This window comes from Amphiprion ocellaris, chromosome 24 (assembly GCF_022539595.1).
Source record: "Amphiprion ocellaris isolate individual 3 ecotype Okinawa chromosome 24, ASM2253959v1, whole genome shotgun sequence".
Classification (NCBI taxonomy): domain Eukaryota; kingdom Metazoa; phylum Chordata; class Actinopteri; family Pomacentridae; genus Amphiprion; species Amphiprion ocellaris.
In genome coordinates this window covers 11,049,195-11,066,476 of record NC_072789.1, presented here as the reverse complement: position 1 = coordinate 11,066,476, position 17,282 = coordinate 11,049,195, and the positions used below count along the sequence as shown (strand labels likewise).

General features: G+C 39.7%; 2 protein-coding genes across 2 annotated transcripts; one reads left to right on the top strand and one right to left on the bottom strand.

The window, feature by feature from the left end:
* Positions 1-46: 46 nt before the first annotated feature.
* On the bottom strand, positions 47-7,829 carry LOC111575471 (adrenodoxin). Its single transcript, XM_023280618.3, has 4 exons — positions 7,342-7,829; positions 2,582-2,706; positions 2,305-2,434; positions 47-874 (listed from the first exon to the last, which is right to left on the bottom strand). Exons 1-4 carry the CDS (start codon positions 7,473-7,475, stop codon positions 766-768), a joined length of 498 nt encoding a protein of 165 aa, XP_023136386.1. The 5' UTR covers positions 7,476-7,829; the 3' UTR covers positions 47-765.
* A 3,591-nt stretch (positions 7,830-11,420) lies between these two features.
* LOC111575470 (uncharacterized) lies at positions 11,421-16,495 on the top strand. Its single transcript, XM_023280617.3, has 7 exons — positions 11,421-11,540; positions 11,655-11,692; positions 13,104-13,316; positions 13,718-14,466; positions 14,640-14,777; positions 15,534-15,645; positions 16,294-16,495. Exons 2-7 carry the CDS (start codon positions 11,656-11,658, stop codon positions 16,365-16,367), a joined length of 1,323 nt encoding a protein of 440 aa, XP_023136385.2. The 5' UTR covers positions 11,421-11,540; position 11,655; the 3' UTR covers positions 16,368-16,495.
* Positions 16,496-17,282: the final 787 nt, after the last annotated feature.

Genomic DNA, 17,282 nt, shown 5'->3' with positions numbered 1-17,282 from the left:
GACATCAACGTTCTTCATTTGTGATTTACTGACAGTTCAACACGCCTTTAAAAATGTGAATTTTTATTACTTATTTTCACTCTATACACACTTATATGTGTACTCTATGTACAATCACGCGATGAGATGTGGTTACATGAAGGATTCGATCAAAACAACAACAGTAGGGTTTACATATGTAGTCAAACAGAATATAACGGAGGTCGACAGAATCTGTCAGGCGCCCGGAACTGTTAGTCGCATCCGTGCACAAACATTTCAGTCAGTTGTGTGCCTTTTCCTTAGAAATGACTCGACTTACACATAAGGAGAAGAATCTGACATTCAAAAGCGTAAAATTTAAGTGACCGGAAAAGATACTTTCTTCAAAAATGGAAGGCACAGTCACAAGCTGAGGCAGCGCAGCGACAGCTGTAGTCTGAGGGTTAAAAAAAAAGAGCCGCCCACAGCGACAAAAAAACCCAACATTCTTCCAAACAGTGATTAAAATAAACAGAGCAGATTATTACTAGACAGCAGTTGATATCTCATAAATACGTTGTTATGATTCCACACTAGAGCTCCGTGTTCTTGCTTCCTGGTTACTGACAGCCGTCTCTAGTTTTCTATGACTCTGAAGTTTTTTTTTTACTATATAAAATAGTCAGAAACAGTTTTGTGGCAGAGCACAGCAGCGCCGACAGAATCACACCTACATCGTCCCCTCAACATCCGACCGGACGCACCGACTCTCTACGTTCACGTCTCTCAGCTGCAGGCGCCCGGTTAAGATGATCCGTCTTTGCTTTGTCGGATGTCGGCTACGCTCTCCGGGACTCTGGCCACCATGCCCTCCAGGGACTTTGTCAGACAGATCTGGCAACCCAGACGAGATCTGGGGGGAAATTTAAAAAAAAAAAGCCTTAGACAGAACCAGGGGAGAGGGGAATAAACAGAACAATAGGAAGGGAAATGTTTTTAGCATTTGTAATGCCAAAATATATTAGAAAAACTCTCTGAAGTCTAATTTGTAAAAAGTTGTTTATATGACATGCCAAATGCATTTCCTGATTTCTACTGAGCATCAAGCAAGTGATTGGTCATAAAGAAGTGACATCAGTATGTCAGTAACGAGGTTTGTCGCACCTGTGAAGCATTTCTGAACCACCGGTGAACCAACTGTAGATGGCATCTTTAATTAGCTGCTCGACATTCAAGTTTTTTGTACTTTTTTAAAATTTAAAAGCAGCTGAAAGGCTTTTTTTGCAAACATTTTAAAGGGCAGAAACATGAGGAGGATAACGGAAGTGGAAACACCTGAGGATTACCTAAAGATTGGAGTCTTGATTGACTGCTTTGGGAAAGTGAAGGTAAGAAATGTTTGTTTAGAGGTTTGCATCAGCTCTGATCTCTGGTAGTTTGAGGGATGAGATGCTGAGTTTAGAATACTTTATGACTGGAGTTGGTTTTTCTGACTTTCTAACTGGTGACTCGTCAGCTATAGTTCCAGTGAACGAACAGCTGAAAGTAATCTACCTCCATAAAAGGCCCCTGCAAACACTGGAGTCTGAGCATCGGTACTGAGTTCTGAACTATGAATCCAGGTTTTCTTTGTGTCAAAAACCTAAGCTTCAGTCAGAGTATTAACTTTCTTTGTTAACTTAGACCTTCTACTTCAAACTCTGTTCACATTAAATGAGCGTTTAAAGCGCCATGTGATTCCTATTCTGCAGTAAATGAACTGATCGTGTGCAGCTGCTTCAGTCATCAGGTTGTTATAATGGAGAACACTGGAGAATATATAATTCATCACGGTAGCTTTATTGTGAATTCATGAGTATTAAAATACAGTATAAGTGAGCAGAGAGAGCAGGAAAGAAGCTAACGGAAAAGGCTGAGGGGTTTGGACACTGTGCTACTAAAACTCATTTATTTATGTGATTTCTAGTATTTTCACATTATTTTACAAGTTCATTGTTCTGCTGTCATTAGCGTGTCAGTCCCCTGATTGGAAGATGCTACATAAATCTAAGTTGTTTGCAGGTGCAGCTCAGTGAGGGGCTCTCCTGTGTTTACTCCTCTGTCTCTGACTGATTAACTGATCGGCTCTGACAAATCTCATTATCTCAACAGAACCATCTCATCAGCATCATGCGGGCGGTGGGACTTTCTTAAAAGGGCTGCAATTGTTTGTCCTGGTACTTTTTATCACCACAATCTACTGCAAACCCAAACTATCCCACTGATGTGTGTTGGTGATGTACAGAAAACCCGACGTGGAGCTAGTCTGGTCCGTTTGTGCGTTGGTGTGTGTGCGTTCCTTACGTGTCGGTGAGGCCGTATGCTAAGTCTAGCATGTCCATCTCCTCATCTGTGACCGGCCCCAGCTTCTTGTACACTTCCTCATCGAAGATCAGATGGCATGTGGAGCACGCCAGCGTTCCCTCACATGCTCCTACAGCCAACAACACACACACACCTTTAGAACTGGGCCAGCTGGGCGAGATTTAGCTCAGGTACAAACAGGAAACTATCTGATATGACAAGCCCAAACCTGTGGATCTCCACCCCGAACAGAAAGTGTTTGCGTGCGTTTACGTACCAAATCCATCAAAGTCGAGGTCTTCGTTAATGACGATATCCAGCAGAGAGTCTCCAGGCGACCCTTTGACTGTGATCTTCTCTCCGTCTCGGTTGATGAAGTGAACCGTCACCTTGTTCTCAGACCTGAAACACACACATCATGAGTGACATTTGAAAGCTTTATAAGACAGTAACAGTATTATTTGACCTATTTATTACACTGATATAGAGTTGGTCGTGCAAACTCAACAGGCTTCTCTGTAAAATCTGTTCACTATTATTGGCAATTTGTGCATTCAGGTTACTCATGTTTGCCTGTGAGGCTCCACTCAGCCCTGATGGTCTTTACTACACTGCACTGCCCTCTGGTGGGGAATGATACCATTTGTTGGAACCAGAAAAAGTAAAATCAGAAAGAATCACTTGATTTTCAACTGTCTGACAGTCCTAAAGTAGAACCTTCCATCTGTGACATGCAGCTTCATCTTTAAAGTGAACTGAATCTAAGCTCAACATCATGATATTCCAGTCTCATTTAAAGGTTTTCCAAAATTAAAAAAAAAATCCTCAGTGCAACTATGAATCCACGAGTGACACAACTACGTCACTTGACAAGAAATCAGGGACAGAGGAGTATGAAAATAAATTAAAATGTAAATAGTGAAATATCTGTGGTATGTATATTCACTTTATTCCGTATTTGCTCCACATGCAACATGTTAATTCCAACTTTTACTCAATTTTTGTTAAATAACTGAAGAAATTCGATTTTTGCTTTTTTGATCTTTATGATTTTTGAAATGTTAACTCTGTCACGCTGCACACTTAAGACATTCTTAAACTTTCTTTACTTATAGTCATGGTTGTGCTGTTTCCCAAGAGGTGCAGGACTTCATATTGCAGTAAAAAATAAAAATTAGCCTACAGTGAAGATGTGGCAGCAGAAAAACACCCAAAAACTGCTGGTGGTTCAAAGAGTTTAAAATAAGAAAATAAATAAAAATCAGGCTCCAACAATTAGTCAACTGACATAAGATTTACCTGCAACTATTTTGGTAATTTAATAATCATTCAAATCATTTTCAAGCAAAAATGTCAAATACTGAACATTTTCAGGTTGTCAGAAAAGAGGAGTTTCTGCTTTTCTAATATTTTAGGGGAGTTGGACATTTTCAGAAATCAGCTCTGCTCTGGTTGAAGGAAACTTGGATTTAAATCTATAAACTTTAGAATAAACATCAGAGTAATTGCAATATATCAACATTTAAAACACTTCAATCCCTGAGCTTGGTTCTGAACAGGACATCACAGAGCTCATGCAGTCGTGTTTTCATCATCTTAAAAATATTTCAAAAATACAATCAATCTTAACTTCTCAAGGCACAGAGACCTTTTTTTGACACACCTTCATCTCCTCACAGCTTGTTGATTGCAGAAAACCAGCTACAGCAGTGACCAGATCACCTGTTTTTAGGCTGAAAACTGGAGGTGACCGAGCGTTTAAATCCAAGCCTGAAGCTCTGGAGCGAACTGCCTGAGAAATGAGGTCAGCTACTCACTGACCTCTTTTAAATCTCTGCTTGAAGCATACTTCTGTCTGAGAACCTTTCCTCATTTTACTGATCTGCTTTTAGATGCCCCATGCTGCTGTGATGTCACATTTGTGTTTGGCTGACTAATTCTGTGAACATTAGCGTGATGATGCTGTGCAAACCTCTAGAAAACCTACAGCACTGAATGTTAAAGTATCAGTTAGGATCCTCACACCTTAAATTATTAGCAGGAGTTAATATCATTTCTCCTGACACTCTTAAATCTGGTCAGAACCAGCATGATGTTAACTCTGTCACGCTGCACACTTAAGACATTCTTAAACTTTCTTTACTTATAGTCATGGTTGTGCTGTTTCCCAAGAGGTGCAGGACTTCATATTGCAGTAAAAAATAAAAATAAAAATTAGCCTACAGTGAAGATGTGGCAGCAGAAAAACACCCAAAAACTGCTGGCGGTTCAAAGAGTTTAAAATAAGAAAATAAATAAAAATCAGGCTCCAACAATTAGTCAACTGACATAAGATTTACCTGCAACTATTTTGGTAATTTAATAATCATTCAAATCATTTTCAAGCAAAAATGTCAAATACTGAACATTTTCAGGTTGTCAGAAAAGAGGAGTTTCTGCTTTTCTAATATTTTAGGGGAGTTGGACATTTTCAGAAATCAGCTCTGCTCTGGTTGAAGGAAACTTGGATTTAAATCTATAAACTTTAGAATAAACATCAGAGTAATTGCAATATATCAACATTTAAAACACTTCAATCCCTGAGCTTGGTTCTGAACAGGACATCACAGAGCTCATGCAGTCGTGTTTTCATCATCTTAAAAATATTTCAAAAATACAATCAATCTTAACTTCTCAAGGCACAGAGACCTTTTTTTGACACACCTTCATCTCCTCACAGCTTGTTGATTGCAGAAAACCAGCTACAGCAGTGACCAGATCACCTGTTTTTAGGCTGAAAAGAAAGGCTTCAAAAAGTCTGGAAAGAGACTGAACATTGTGGCCTGTGGAAGTCCTCAAATTACTTTTGATTTGTCAGCTGACAACTTTTCAAACTGCTTTATCACAGCGTTCAACATCAGAACTAGTTTTGTCATTTAATCTTGTTATTTATCGCTGTGACAGTGATGCTCGGCTAGCATGACACAGAATGAAGGACGTAAATGTGTAAATAAACCGTCATATTATGTTGATGCCACATGACAACCAGAAAGCTTTAATGCTTAAAATGCCATGTGAATGCACAACACATTGGTTTACGCCTGTAATCTAAGGCTGCTTAATTTACACAGATATTCATAAATAAATACACTGATTAGAAAATGTATTCAAGTGTATTTGCCTCTCAGAGAGCCTGTGATATTCTGAGGTTTCCCTGGCTTTATTTAACCTCCGTGTCGTCCTGCGGGTCAAAATTGACCCGTTTTAAAGTTTGAAAATGTGGAAAAAAATTATTTTCACTGTGAAACTTCTCATGTCCACATTTTCAACATTTTTAACATTTTTGGGAAATCTTTGAACATTTTTTGGTGGAATAAAAGAAATGTTAAAAATGTTTCTCAAGAACATTCACAAAAAAATTGAACCAAAATCCAGTGAAATTCGCTGCATTTTGGTTGATTTTTTTGTGAATGTTCTTAAAGAAAATACTAGAAGTTTTACTGATATATATGTGATCACTTTTAGGATTTTTTTTTTGAAGATTTTTAATCATTTTTTGAAAATATTTACAAGAATCTTCTTGCGACTTTTTTTTTTTTTTTTTAAATAAAACTTTTACGGGAAACTTTTAAGGAATTATTGGAATTTTCTTCCTGAAGCTTTTGCAAATTTTTAGAAATTTGGTGAGTTTTTTTTTTTTGCTGAATTTTTGGATTTTTTTTCAGACAAGGAAACTATATTTTTTGGTGCCTGTAAATGAGGACAACAGGAGGGTTAAATAATGAACTCAGTGACCTCAGGGGCTCTCAGGACCTGAATAATCTGCTTTAAAAGTTATCAAAGTCTACTCCATACCTTCCCCCGCACCCCATGACCGTTTAAGACCAACACGTGTAAAGACTTGTTAATGGTCACATTAACTTTAATCGGCCAATTGGATTCCTGAACCGCTCTGGGAGAGTCAGAGGCGGCCTGACGTGAGCACACAGGGACACGGTCGACCAAAACCTTCAACCTGAGCCGCAGGTCAGCACATAGCAGCTAAACAAGCCGGTTTGGCCCTGAGGAGGCCAGCTGTGGTCGGAGCCGGATCGCTTCAGCCTTGTGGACGTGTGATGATTCAATCAGTCTCTAAGGACACCTCATCAGCTGATTAGTGGCATTCACACAGAGCTCTTATCAGGGCTGAACGATGCACTAAAAGTGGAGTGGGACTGGGCATTTTTAAAGTTTCTGTTCCACCGAATCCGTTGATTGGCCACGATTATTATATAGTTGAAAGTGTTTAATTACTATGTGCAGTTGTAGACGGGTACAAAAGTAAACTGAAGTGAAGTGCAAATGTACAGATGCTCTGAATAAATAGTTATGAGCGACAATACGCAGTTATTGATGCATGATATACGCAGGAGGTCACTGGAGCACAGAGTAATGCTGCTGGAAATAAACATTAGCAGATAAATTATATACAGAACATGAACCGGTGAAGATTTCTAGTGATTTGTCGGCTGGGCATCTCTGCAGTACCACAGTGTTTTTTGACCATTATTATATTTTGTGACATATTTTACCACAGCTCCACTGATTTGAAGTTTGATATCACATTGATTTCCATTGAAAAGCAGCCAGAACTAACTAGTTTGTCATCAGTTTTCAGGAGTATTTTTTGTCTTTTGTCAACACTCTCAGACACTAACAGTTAGTTAGATTTTCAATATTCCAGTTTGTTCACTGAGTTTACTGTAGAGCACTGTGTACCTTTAGTTTTTTCAGTTTCTGTGCCACCTGGAGGCACATAGTCCTGGTCTAACTGCTCTGTCGCCTGGAGCTTATCGTAGGTAAAGAAAGGACAAATGCAGCTAAAGCTAAAGTGTGTTTAGCTTGATGTTTTCCTCATATCACACCAGAGGAGGCACTTTAACAGAAGCTGCTCACCCACTTCCTACCTGAAGCTCTGCCACAGCCGCACAGATAACAAAGGTCACATTTAACTACACGTTTTCTCAATGGAGTCTGGTGTGTGCGTGTTTGAGGCCGTTGTGTAAGTAAAGGACGAACCTCAGAGGTTGGGTACCGGTGCTCAGATTCCTCCGTCCCGTCAGAACAGCTCCCCAACTTACTGCCGCCGTCCTCCGAGAGTATTCCCGTAGCCGGACGTGAGCCAGTCGTCCTAACGCCGTGACTAAAGCCATTCCCAGTACAGAAAAAAGACTAAAAAAAACTGGAGGAGAAACCAAACGAGCCGCTTGCTTCTGTCTTCCGTCGAGCCCTTTGCTTCTCAGCCGGAGGAGTTTGACTTCGCTCACCGCGCTAAGCTAGCTGCTAGCTAGTTTTAGCTGCTAGGAGTCACTCTGTCACTGTCATTGCGTAACGTTCGTCCAACGGCGGCCGCTCGCTGTCTCCGATCACTAATCAATCAGCCTATTGACGACTATAACACCGGTATTAAGCAGCTATAGGACAGCGAGTAGGAGTCGAAGCCACCAGCTGCAGTCACACTTCCCAGTCTGACGCGATCCATCCACTAACAAGAGACATTTCTGATGCTTCCTGGTGAAGAACCGAATCGGGAGTTATAGCGCCTTCCGCCACGATGTCAAAATAAAAGCTTCAACCACTATCGCGTGTTATTTACAGTTTCTCGCAGTCGCTTTGGTACATTTCTAAAATCATCCTCGACATTTGCAAAACAGTAAGTGCATTTCTCAAAACAATTCGTACAAATAGCAAAACACCATTGATTACCTGCAAAAGCCAGTCTCTTGCTCAAAATCCTTAGTTCATCTCTCAGAAGCAAATATCTGTGTCAATGAACATGTCAGTGGCATCAGAATGACATGTCCTTGTGTCATTGTGTTTGGATAAGACAGTCAAATTGATTAGTCATTTTGTCATTATAATAGTGAACTCTGGAGGGATGTTCTGATGTAAACTATGGCTAAAGTTTTGATGACAGTTATTGTAAATTGTAAGTTACACCTTAGTGTATGTGGGAGATTGATTGCAAGAGACTGGGCAAGATTCACATTTACGCTTTTACTGTTTGTGCTGTAATCTGTTGACAGACCATATCATTGCGATACAGAAAGGAAAACAGCGCTGCATAGCACAGAAAAAACAAACAAAAGTATAAATGTGAACATAGGACAATCTCCTCAGGGAAAACTGTACATGCAGTGCTGTAGGAATTACAGTGCAGTCTTCCTACACATCCTGACGTTCTGTCTGTTGGGACACAAATTCTCATCCACATCACAAATATCCTCTCTTGCGTCTTGGAGCGATGTCAGAAAACTCTAACCCTTCACACATTTCCCTTCGTTAGAGAAATTCAAGATTCACCTTGGAGCAATTTACCAATGCAGGACAGATTGAGAAAAAAAGTCTAATAGTTAGAAACATCCTTGAGATATTCTGACAACTTGTTCAACCATTTTGCATGTAAAGACTTATGTGATGAACTAATGCCTAAATGCTGTGGGGGTGAGACTATTCAACAGAGACCCATGATAATACATTTTGATCAACATGACATAATCAATTGATAATGTAGGAAACAACAGAGAACTGTACAGAATCATTTGCATGGATGTACCAAAGCATTTGCAATTTGTTCAAAGAAATGAGAAACTGCTTTTTTGATGTGCACAAGTGACACAATGATGTGAAGATTGAACAAGTAGTTTTGAGAATTTCAATTCTGATCTGAGAAATGTACCAAAGCGACTGAGAAAACCTGTAATACTTTGCTTCCAGATTCTGTTCATTTATCACGGTAATATAACCATTTACAGCTAACCAGCAGTAAAATGATCACATAATCTGTCTAAGAGGCTAACTAGTTGACTTTATGTAAAACTAGTATTGTTGTGCTGCCTTAGCTTCCTGTAGCATTAGCTGCTAGCTGGACTTTTACACATCTGTTTGTTAATTATCCCTGCTTATCGATGAGTTGACATTGTTTTCATGTCATGATATTCAATATCACTGAAAATAAAGTTATATTAAAGTTAGAATCTTGGTCTAAGGCTCTTCTGTTCTTAAAGTACTTTCTGTATGTGTTAGCTAACAGCTATCCTGCAGTTAAAGCAACATAAAATTAGAAAATAAAGTTAATCTTGTGTTTAAACAACAAGTTTCTAATGGTCAGAATGACTCATGAGGTGATTGTTTTCCACAAGCTGAAATTTTCTGAATCAATCTCTATGTTTTTATCTCTATTAATTTATTTAACAATAATCTTCTGGAAGTAACTGTCCTTCATGAAACATCTGACTGAATATGTTATGTGTGTACCTACTTCTAATTTATGTTCTCTAATCTAATTTTTTCATGTATATAATGTAGATGTGCTGCTTAGTCGAACATTTGTAAGTTATTTTGTTTAAAAGTTAATAGACGCATGTTTCAGCCAATTGTCGCATGCGCGACTTGTTTTATTTTGAAGGCTGAAGCATCGTACTTCCTGCCGTGTGTCGGTTATCTATTTCTAACTTGATGCCGCGAACTCAAACCCTCCCGTGCCCGTCCACGTGCGTGTGTAAATTTGCCCAGCAGGTTGTGAATGATATTCGCACGTTGTGTTTCACCGCTCCTCCCGACGGGGCGGAGTTAACACTTTGTTCGCCGTGGGACAGTTTGAGTGAAGGGGAGTCACCGCCCCGCCGTGTGCTGAGTGTTCAAACTCACACAGTCCAAAGTGTTGCTCAACAAAGGTCGGTCTCGTACAGTTTGGACCTTCACTCTCTGCTGCTCTGCCAGAGGAACCACAGGAAACACAAATCAATGTCACCACGCAACCTTGAACTGTTGAACTCTTTAAATCAGCCTGATAAACTCCATGAACTCATGACAGCAGAGCCTGAAGAAGATGTGATCATTTATTCTGATTATATCAGTGATGCAGTCAGAAAACCTTCAAGGGGACAAAGATGAGAACATTCCCCACATGGAGGGGTCAGAGTGCCATGTTAGTATCTCTCTGTGGAAAATCTCTGGAGGCCAAACGGTGTTTTTGTTTCGGTCGCTCACTCTTATCATTTGTTGATGCAGAAGCCCAAGAATTTAAATATGATAATTATATCATATTTCAGGCAACCCTCAGTTAACTAGAAACCTGGAATGGTTGCTAGAGTTCAGATTTTGTAGTTGTGGCTGACGCTTATTTGGTAACAATTAAACAAAGTGTTGTCGTTCTATTCTGGGCGTCCACCTAGTTTATAGTGCTGAGTGGTGATCTGCAAATGAGGACTCTGGTTTTATCCAGTCACACTTTAAGAGTCTGAGGAATCTAAATCTCATACACTTTAACTAATGAAAACATGTACAAACAGACACTCTTTATAAGACAGGATAATAAGATCAGATACATCTTCCTTGTCATTGCACTTTTCAAACTTTTGTACAGTAGTCCAACAAAATTTGAATTTTGTCCACATCGCCGCTAAAAAAGAAGAACATGCCATTGTCAAAAAAAAAAATAATACACCATTATATACATTTCTAAAAATTTTTGAAAGATTTCATCCGTCAGAAATCATACGACTGAGCAGTTTTGGCGGAGTACTGCCCTTTCTGAGTGTTTTTCTTGTTGGTTGTGTAGGGGGTCAGAGCAGGGCCAACTCTTCCACAGGACTTTTCTTATTTCCTTCCACCAGCAGTGTTATTGTTCACACACCAGGTGGAGCCAGAGATGAGCAGCACTCCGTCTTCAACAATGCTGGCATCCTCTTAAAGCTCTATACCGGCTATACAAGACTCCAAAATGGAACAAACTCCCACCTACACCCCAACAACATCAACATGACCAATAAAATACATCTGTTGCCCCAAAACGACCTTTACTGACCTCCACAGAGACATTTTCAGTCTGTCGTAATCTCTACTTTGCATCTACGTTCACAAATATTGATTGAACTGAAATGAGCCGAGAGCCATTCACCTCTCTTGTGTTTGTAAGAGCTGGAAAACAGGAAGTGTACAGTAGAAGAGGATGTTAATGAAACCTGTCAGAGGTCAACGGTTAATAGCGTACACTCTATTAGCTGCACTTATATTAGCATTGTGTTCAAACCTTTATCAGATAAGACCTGAAGGCAAAGTCCCTGAAATATCAGTAATCATACAGCTATAGGAGACGCAGATTAATCAGTAAACTCATTCCAAGTGTTCGACTGGACTTTATGGCCAAGACAGGGAGATATTTACAGGAGAGCTTTTCTTTCTGAGCTGCTCACAGTTCATCACCGCAGTCTGAGGTAAGAAACTTCCAGCTCAGGACTGAGTAACGAAACATAACAACCAGGTTAATGAGAGACATAAATAAGAAAAAATGACTAAAATGAGTTGTTCTGATTATGTTCTATTTACAGGATGTTCAAACTAGTCCTGCTGTTCCTGACAGTGTCAGGTAAGATGTCAACATTTATTTTTTTCATGATCGTTATGTTTATTCAGAACATAAATTTGAGTAAGAATAATCTGGATGATTAATTTCTGTGTATTTGTTTTATGCTGTTTGACATATTGTATGATTAAACTGGAAGAATATGTGATTCTTAGATTTTGAACTTGTGTTTTTTAGATAACTGCGTTATTTTGAGATCAGGACATAACAGGTTTAACAACTTATGTTCATATTATGAAGCAAATGCAAAATACACAACAGATTTTTCTTGTAATCATTAAAAAATTCAGTTGAATTGTATGTAAAAAAAAACTTTACTTTGCTATAAAATCCTTTTTCTGTGACTGCAGAATTTGAATTGCAGAATTGTAATTGGCACTATATAAATAAAATTGAACTGAATTGATTGCGTAAAAATGAAGTATTCATGAATTTTATTTAGTTTTATTTTAAAATGTCATAATACATTACTACTTTAGAAGAAAATACCATCTATTATGTGTACACCGCTTAATCCTCATTAGAGTCGTGGTCAGGCTGGAGTCTATCCCAGCCAACTTAGGACGAAGCATGGACAGGTCACCTGCCTATCATAGGGCTGCATATAGACACAAACAATCACTTTCACACCGACAGAAAATATAGAATTACTAATTAACTGCAGCATGTTTTTGGACTGTGGGAGGAAGTCAGAAAACCTACACATGCACACAGAGAACATGCAAACTCCACACAGAAAGATCCCAGGCTGGATCCCAGGATGCGAACTGGGGATCTTCTAGCTGCAAGGCGACAGTGCTAACCACCGAGCCACTGTGCAGCCCTATATTTAAATTGACAAATATATAATAATCTCATTACTAATAAGGGATGTTTGACAGACTAGAGGTTATTGTGGAGACACGTCTCTACTCCTTGTACAGAACCGTGAGATTTCTCAGGAATTATCTCAAAAATGGACACAACATTGAAGGAATTCAGTGAGGATTAATTCTCTTGTTTTATTGATATTTTGTCCTGTTGTCTAAATTAATTTTGAGTTTATAGCTTGTTGCCTTGGCAGCAAAACTGTTGACTGTGACAAACAGTATTGTGATAAGAGCAGCTGACCTCAATGATGGTGGCACAAAAAATAGACTTTGATTGTTATTGATTTATCAGACTGTTAAAGAAATGCGGTGGTCTATATATTAGTCTGACACAATAGTTAATTATTGATATTCAAGGCCAAACAGAACAATCTGTCAACTGACGGCAGTTTGATCTCCTGGAAACATTTCTGTCTCTTAATTTCTGTCTCTTAGTTTCTGTCTGTTCCAGATATGAGCACATGTCTCTCATAACTCTGAATGAGCAGGATGTGAAAAGCAGCCAGGAAATAAGGACTCATTTAACTGACTGTAACTGTTTACAGGCCTCCAATCTGCTCCAGTCGAAGCCCCCAAAGGTCTGCAGAAGTCGACCCATCAGCTGCCTGATGACATTCAACAGGGTACTGAACACTCCGACATCCATAAACCGATTCCTGTCAGCTTCAGACAAGGTACCGAGCCCTCCAGAAGGTTCCTGGTTAATCTGGACACCGGCCTGGTGCAGGAACACGTCAGCGAGATGGAAAGGAGAGTAGGTGAGCAAAGAAACAAGGTTATACTCCCCAACAAATCTCATCAAGAACCTATTTATCAAAACCTTTGAGAGTCTTTGTCTGATTCATGCAGCTTGTAGACTTTAGTTATTTTCTAGTTTCTCCTCATGATCGTATGAGGGTACATTTTAATAACATGATCTTCTAAGATTTTATCTACCTAAATGACAGGTTGTCCAATACTTTAGTCTTCTCTGTACAGCAGTTCTTTAGGCCTAAATAAGAAGTACTTACTGTAGAGTAGGTACTTATTGTCCACTGAAAACAGCCTATTGTCGCTGTCTGCAGTGTATTATGATACTATCATAAGTTACGCTGAATCTCTACAGAGAGGATTTCTATACTTGAAGAAGTCTGTCCAATCAAAACTGCCTGTCTTCCAGTCCCAGCTGATGTTCCAGTTCAGAGGAATGCTGCTGGTTGGGTCCGTGTGCAGGAACCTTCAACTTCTCATCTCCCAGCCGGTTTCAGACAGGGAACAGAACCCGTGAAGTCGATTCCAGACGGCTTCAGACAGGGAACAGAACCCATGATGTCAGCCTCAGATGACCTTAGAATAGTAGCTGGGCCTTTGATGTCTATCCCAGCTGGTTTTAGACAAGGAACAGAACCTTCTGTTCACATCCCAGAAGGCTTTAAGCAGGGAACTGAACCCTCTCTTCCTAACCAAGATGGTTTCAGGCAGGGAGCAGAACCTGTGAAGTCGATTCCAGCTGGTTTCAGACAAGGAACCAAACCTGTGAAGTCTATTCCAGTCAGTTTCAGGCAGAGAACCGAACCTGTGAAGTCGATTCCAGCTGGTTTCAGACAGGGAACCGAACCCGTGAAGTCAGCCTCAGATGACCATAGAATAGCCGCAGAGCCTTTGATGTCTATCCCAGCTGGTTTTAGACAAGGAACAGAACCTTCTGTTCACATCCCAGAAGGCTTTAAGCAGGGAAGTGAACCCTCTCTTCATATCCCTAATGGTTTCAGACAGGGCACTGAACCCATTCTTACAATCCCAGAGGGCTTTAGACAGGGAACAGAACCATCCTCCTCCAGAACACAGACAGTAGCATGTAAGGGAGAGATCATCAATGGAAACTGCTATGAGTTCAACCCAACACCACTGGCCTTCCAGGACGCACAGGTTAGACCCTCGAGCATCTCAGCAAAACATACACAAGAAAATTCTGTCTCAAATATTCAATGGGTCCATGTCACCACTTTTGTTTCCTTTTAAAGTCCTGCCAAGTCAAAATGTGTGTTTACAGCTCTATAAAACATCACAATCCGTGTTTTGTGTGGTTTGTTGCTCTACAGGCTCAGTGCAGAGCTGTGGCCCCAAATGCTGAGCTTGCATCTGTTACCAGCGTTGATCTGCAATCCCGACTGGTTTCTCTGGTGACCAACGGTGGAGAGAGCCACCCTGTGTTGACCTGGCTGGGAGCCACGATCAAGGCAAGCTCTTCTCATTCATCAGCTGTTCACATTTTCAAAGAGAGGAGACATTATGTCTCTCTGGAAACGTGCTGCTGGAGCAGTCAAAGGCTCTTTCTTCTAAAAATGTCTTGGAAAGTGAATCCACAGTAATATTAATATATTAGAATCATATTTTAGGAAGCACAAAACCATATTTTTTATTCAAGTTCTGACTAACTGTTACGCCAGCAGTCTGCTCCTGTACTGTGGCACTGAATGGAGGCCAAGGAGAGAATCGTCAGATAAGTTATCAACAGGACAGATAATGTTATTCTTACCTTGGTAAAGCTCTGACCCTGGAACTTTGCTTTGAAAATGTTCCATATGTTTGTGTCCTGTCACTGAGTGAGGCCAGAATATAAAAAATGAGACGTAAGTAAAAGAGCCAAGAAAAAAAAAGGAATTTTTCCTTTAAAACTTTATAAACTAGTTTCAAAGGAAATGTTGTTCACAGTGGACCAGAAAAAGAACCGACCAGTATTTGTTCAGTGGAAGGAAAACACTGGTTTGAACTATTTCTGTTAGATGCTACTTTACTTTTCTACTCCACTACATTTCAGAGGGAGAGTTTCAAATCTTTACTAAAAACTGCACTTTTTACTGTAGATATAGACCATTAATGTTACTTTTACTGAAGCAAAGCATCTAAATACTTACTCCTGCACTGTGTATGTTCATGTTAATGTCTGGCAGATTGTGCATGTTTTTCACATGTATGTTTTCTGCACGCCTCAGAAGCAGCAGGCGTCGTGGTTGGACGGGTCAGAGTGGAGCTACAGCGACTGGATGCCGGGTCACCCTAACGTTCACACCGATAAACCTGTCTGTGTGGAGATGTTCAAGATCAGTACGAACCACACTCAGGACACAAACACCTTATTTATGTCAACAGACATTTCTGTATCAAGCAGGGAAACATGAAAGTACGACTATGTAACTGAACAAAGAAGCAGAACGTTAATTATCTTTAAGTAATTTGACCAATTCAGTACATTCAGGTGTGTTGTTGCTTTAACCTCACTTGATCTGGTGTGAATAGCTAATGATCCTAAACTTTAGATGGCTTTAATACCTCCCTTTTTCAAAAATACAGAAGCGCATCACAGTAAAGGTGCTGTGTGTTTGATTAGCCCAGAAAAAAGTAACTAATCTACTGTTTGGAGCACCCTGTTCATTGAAATAGTCCTTTAAAGTGAAATTATTGTTTTAAGAGCTAACATCAGCATCTATTTATCACTGGAGATGATAGAACGACATAGTAGTGTTGGTTTGCCTTCATTTCCACATCATTTATTGTCTTAATCACTCTACTCTGTTACGTAAGTGGCTCTTTGAGAGACAACTGCCCTCAATCAATTACAGGTTTATGGATCAGTACAGTCCAGATAACTGAGCAGCTACGTCAATGAAGGGTGATAAGACTTTAATAAAACCAACTGCATCCCAGTAATCTTTGACCTGTGTCTTTATAAATCTGTCCCTCCCTACTATCCAGATGAGAGCTGGTGGACTGCCGCCGACTGTGAACTGAAGAGAGCCTCCATCTGCTCGTATCAGATCGCTGCATGAAAACCACAAAGAAACTCAGCGTGACAGAAAAGCCATCTTGATTTGTTTCTCACTGAAGCACAGTTTATTACTTTGGGCTTCCTACCGAACCATCTGCTTGTGTGGGAATAAAGCTTTGCTGAATGACACATCTGCATGTTTGTGTTTCCTATAAAACAATTCGTGACAATTTAGTAGCTGGAAAGTAAGTATCATGCTGTACATTATATACTGTATTCATAAATAATCACAGATATACACACATCCATTTTGGTGACAGTCAGAGAATGTAGCTAAGACACAAAATATTGCTTGTAGGTTTTTCTTTGAATTCCTGTATTCTTGGTTTCCGTTACAACTGTGGAAGTTGTATTTTTCATAACGGGTTACTCTGTGATATTCAGGAGATGAGAAGTTATATGTTCCTTGTGTTTAGATAAAAAATAATCTGTTAATATTTGGTATAAACTACAGAGACTAAGACTAAAAATTGTCAAATAAAAAATAACTACAGTGTGGAACATTATGTGAAATATAATTTAAGCCAAAAACAAAGATCCTTGTATGTACAGTTACACTCATGTACATTACCATTAGCCTTAGAGACTGGGAGGTTTAATGCAACTCCAGAGAAGGACAGTTTGTTTGCTGAAAAATTTAGGTGGAGCTGAGAATGAGCTTCATTTGATGTGACAGTCTCATGAACAAACCACACTTTTATAGATGCTGCTGTAACAAGACGTGCTGTTATATTTCCTACCTTGTAGAGCTTCTACAATCTGAAATAAACACTTAAATTGAATGAACAGGACATTTCCAGGAGCCTGTCTGTGTGACTCTGTTGTCCATGATGTCATATGAGCTCATTTATTGTCACTCACGTCTTTCTGTGTCACAAACGTTTTCATGTTGGGCTCAAGGTCAAGCTACAATCAA

What these genes read in the sequence shown, in the direction of transcription:
- LOC111575470 (XM_023280617.3), top strand. Translation starts at nt 11,656, where the DNA reads ATGTTCAAACTAGTCCTGCTGTTCCTGACAGTGTCAG. An exon ending in GCTGTTCCTGACAGTGTCAG is followed by an intron (nt 11,693 to 13,103) that starts GTAAGATGTCAA and finishes AACTGTTTACAG; the next exon opens with GCCTCCAATCTGCTCCAGTC. An exon ending in GGCTGGGAGCCACGATCAAG is followed by an intron (nt 14,778 to 15,533) that starts GCAAGCTCTTCT and finishes TGCACGCCTCAG; the next exon opens with AAGCAGCAGGCGTCGTGGTT.
- LOC111575471 (XM_023280618.3), bottom strand. Translation starts at nt 7,475, where the DNA reads ATGGCTTTAGTCACGGCGTTAGGACGACTGGCTCACGTCCGGCTACGG. An exon ending in ACCGGTACCCAACCTCTGAG is followed by an intron (nt 2,707 to 7,341) that starts GTTCGTCCTTTA and finishes TGTGTGTTTCAG; the next exon opens with GTCTGAGAACAAGGTGACGG. An exon ending in CCTCGACTTTGATGGATTTG is followed by an intron (nt 2,435 to 2,581) that starts GTACGTAAACGC and finishes TGTTGGCTGTAG; the next exon opens with GAGCATGTGAGGGAACGCTG.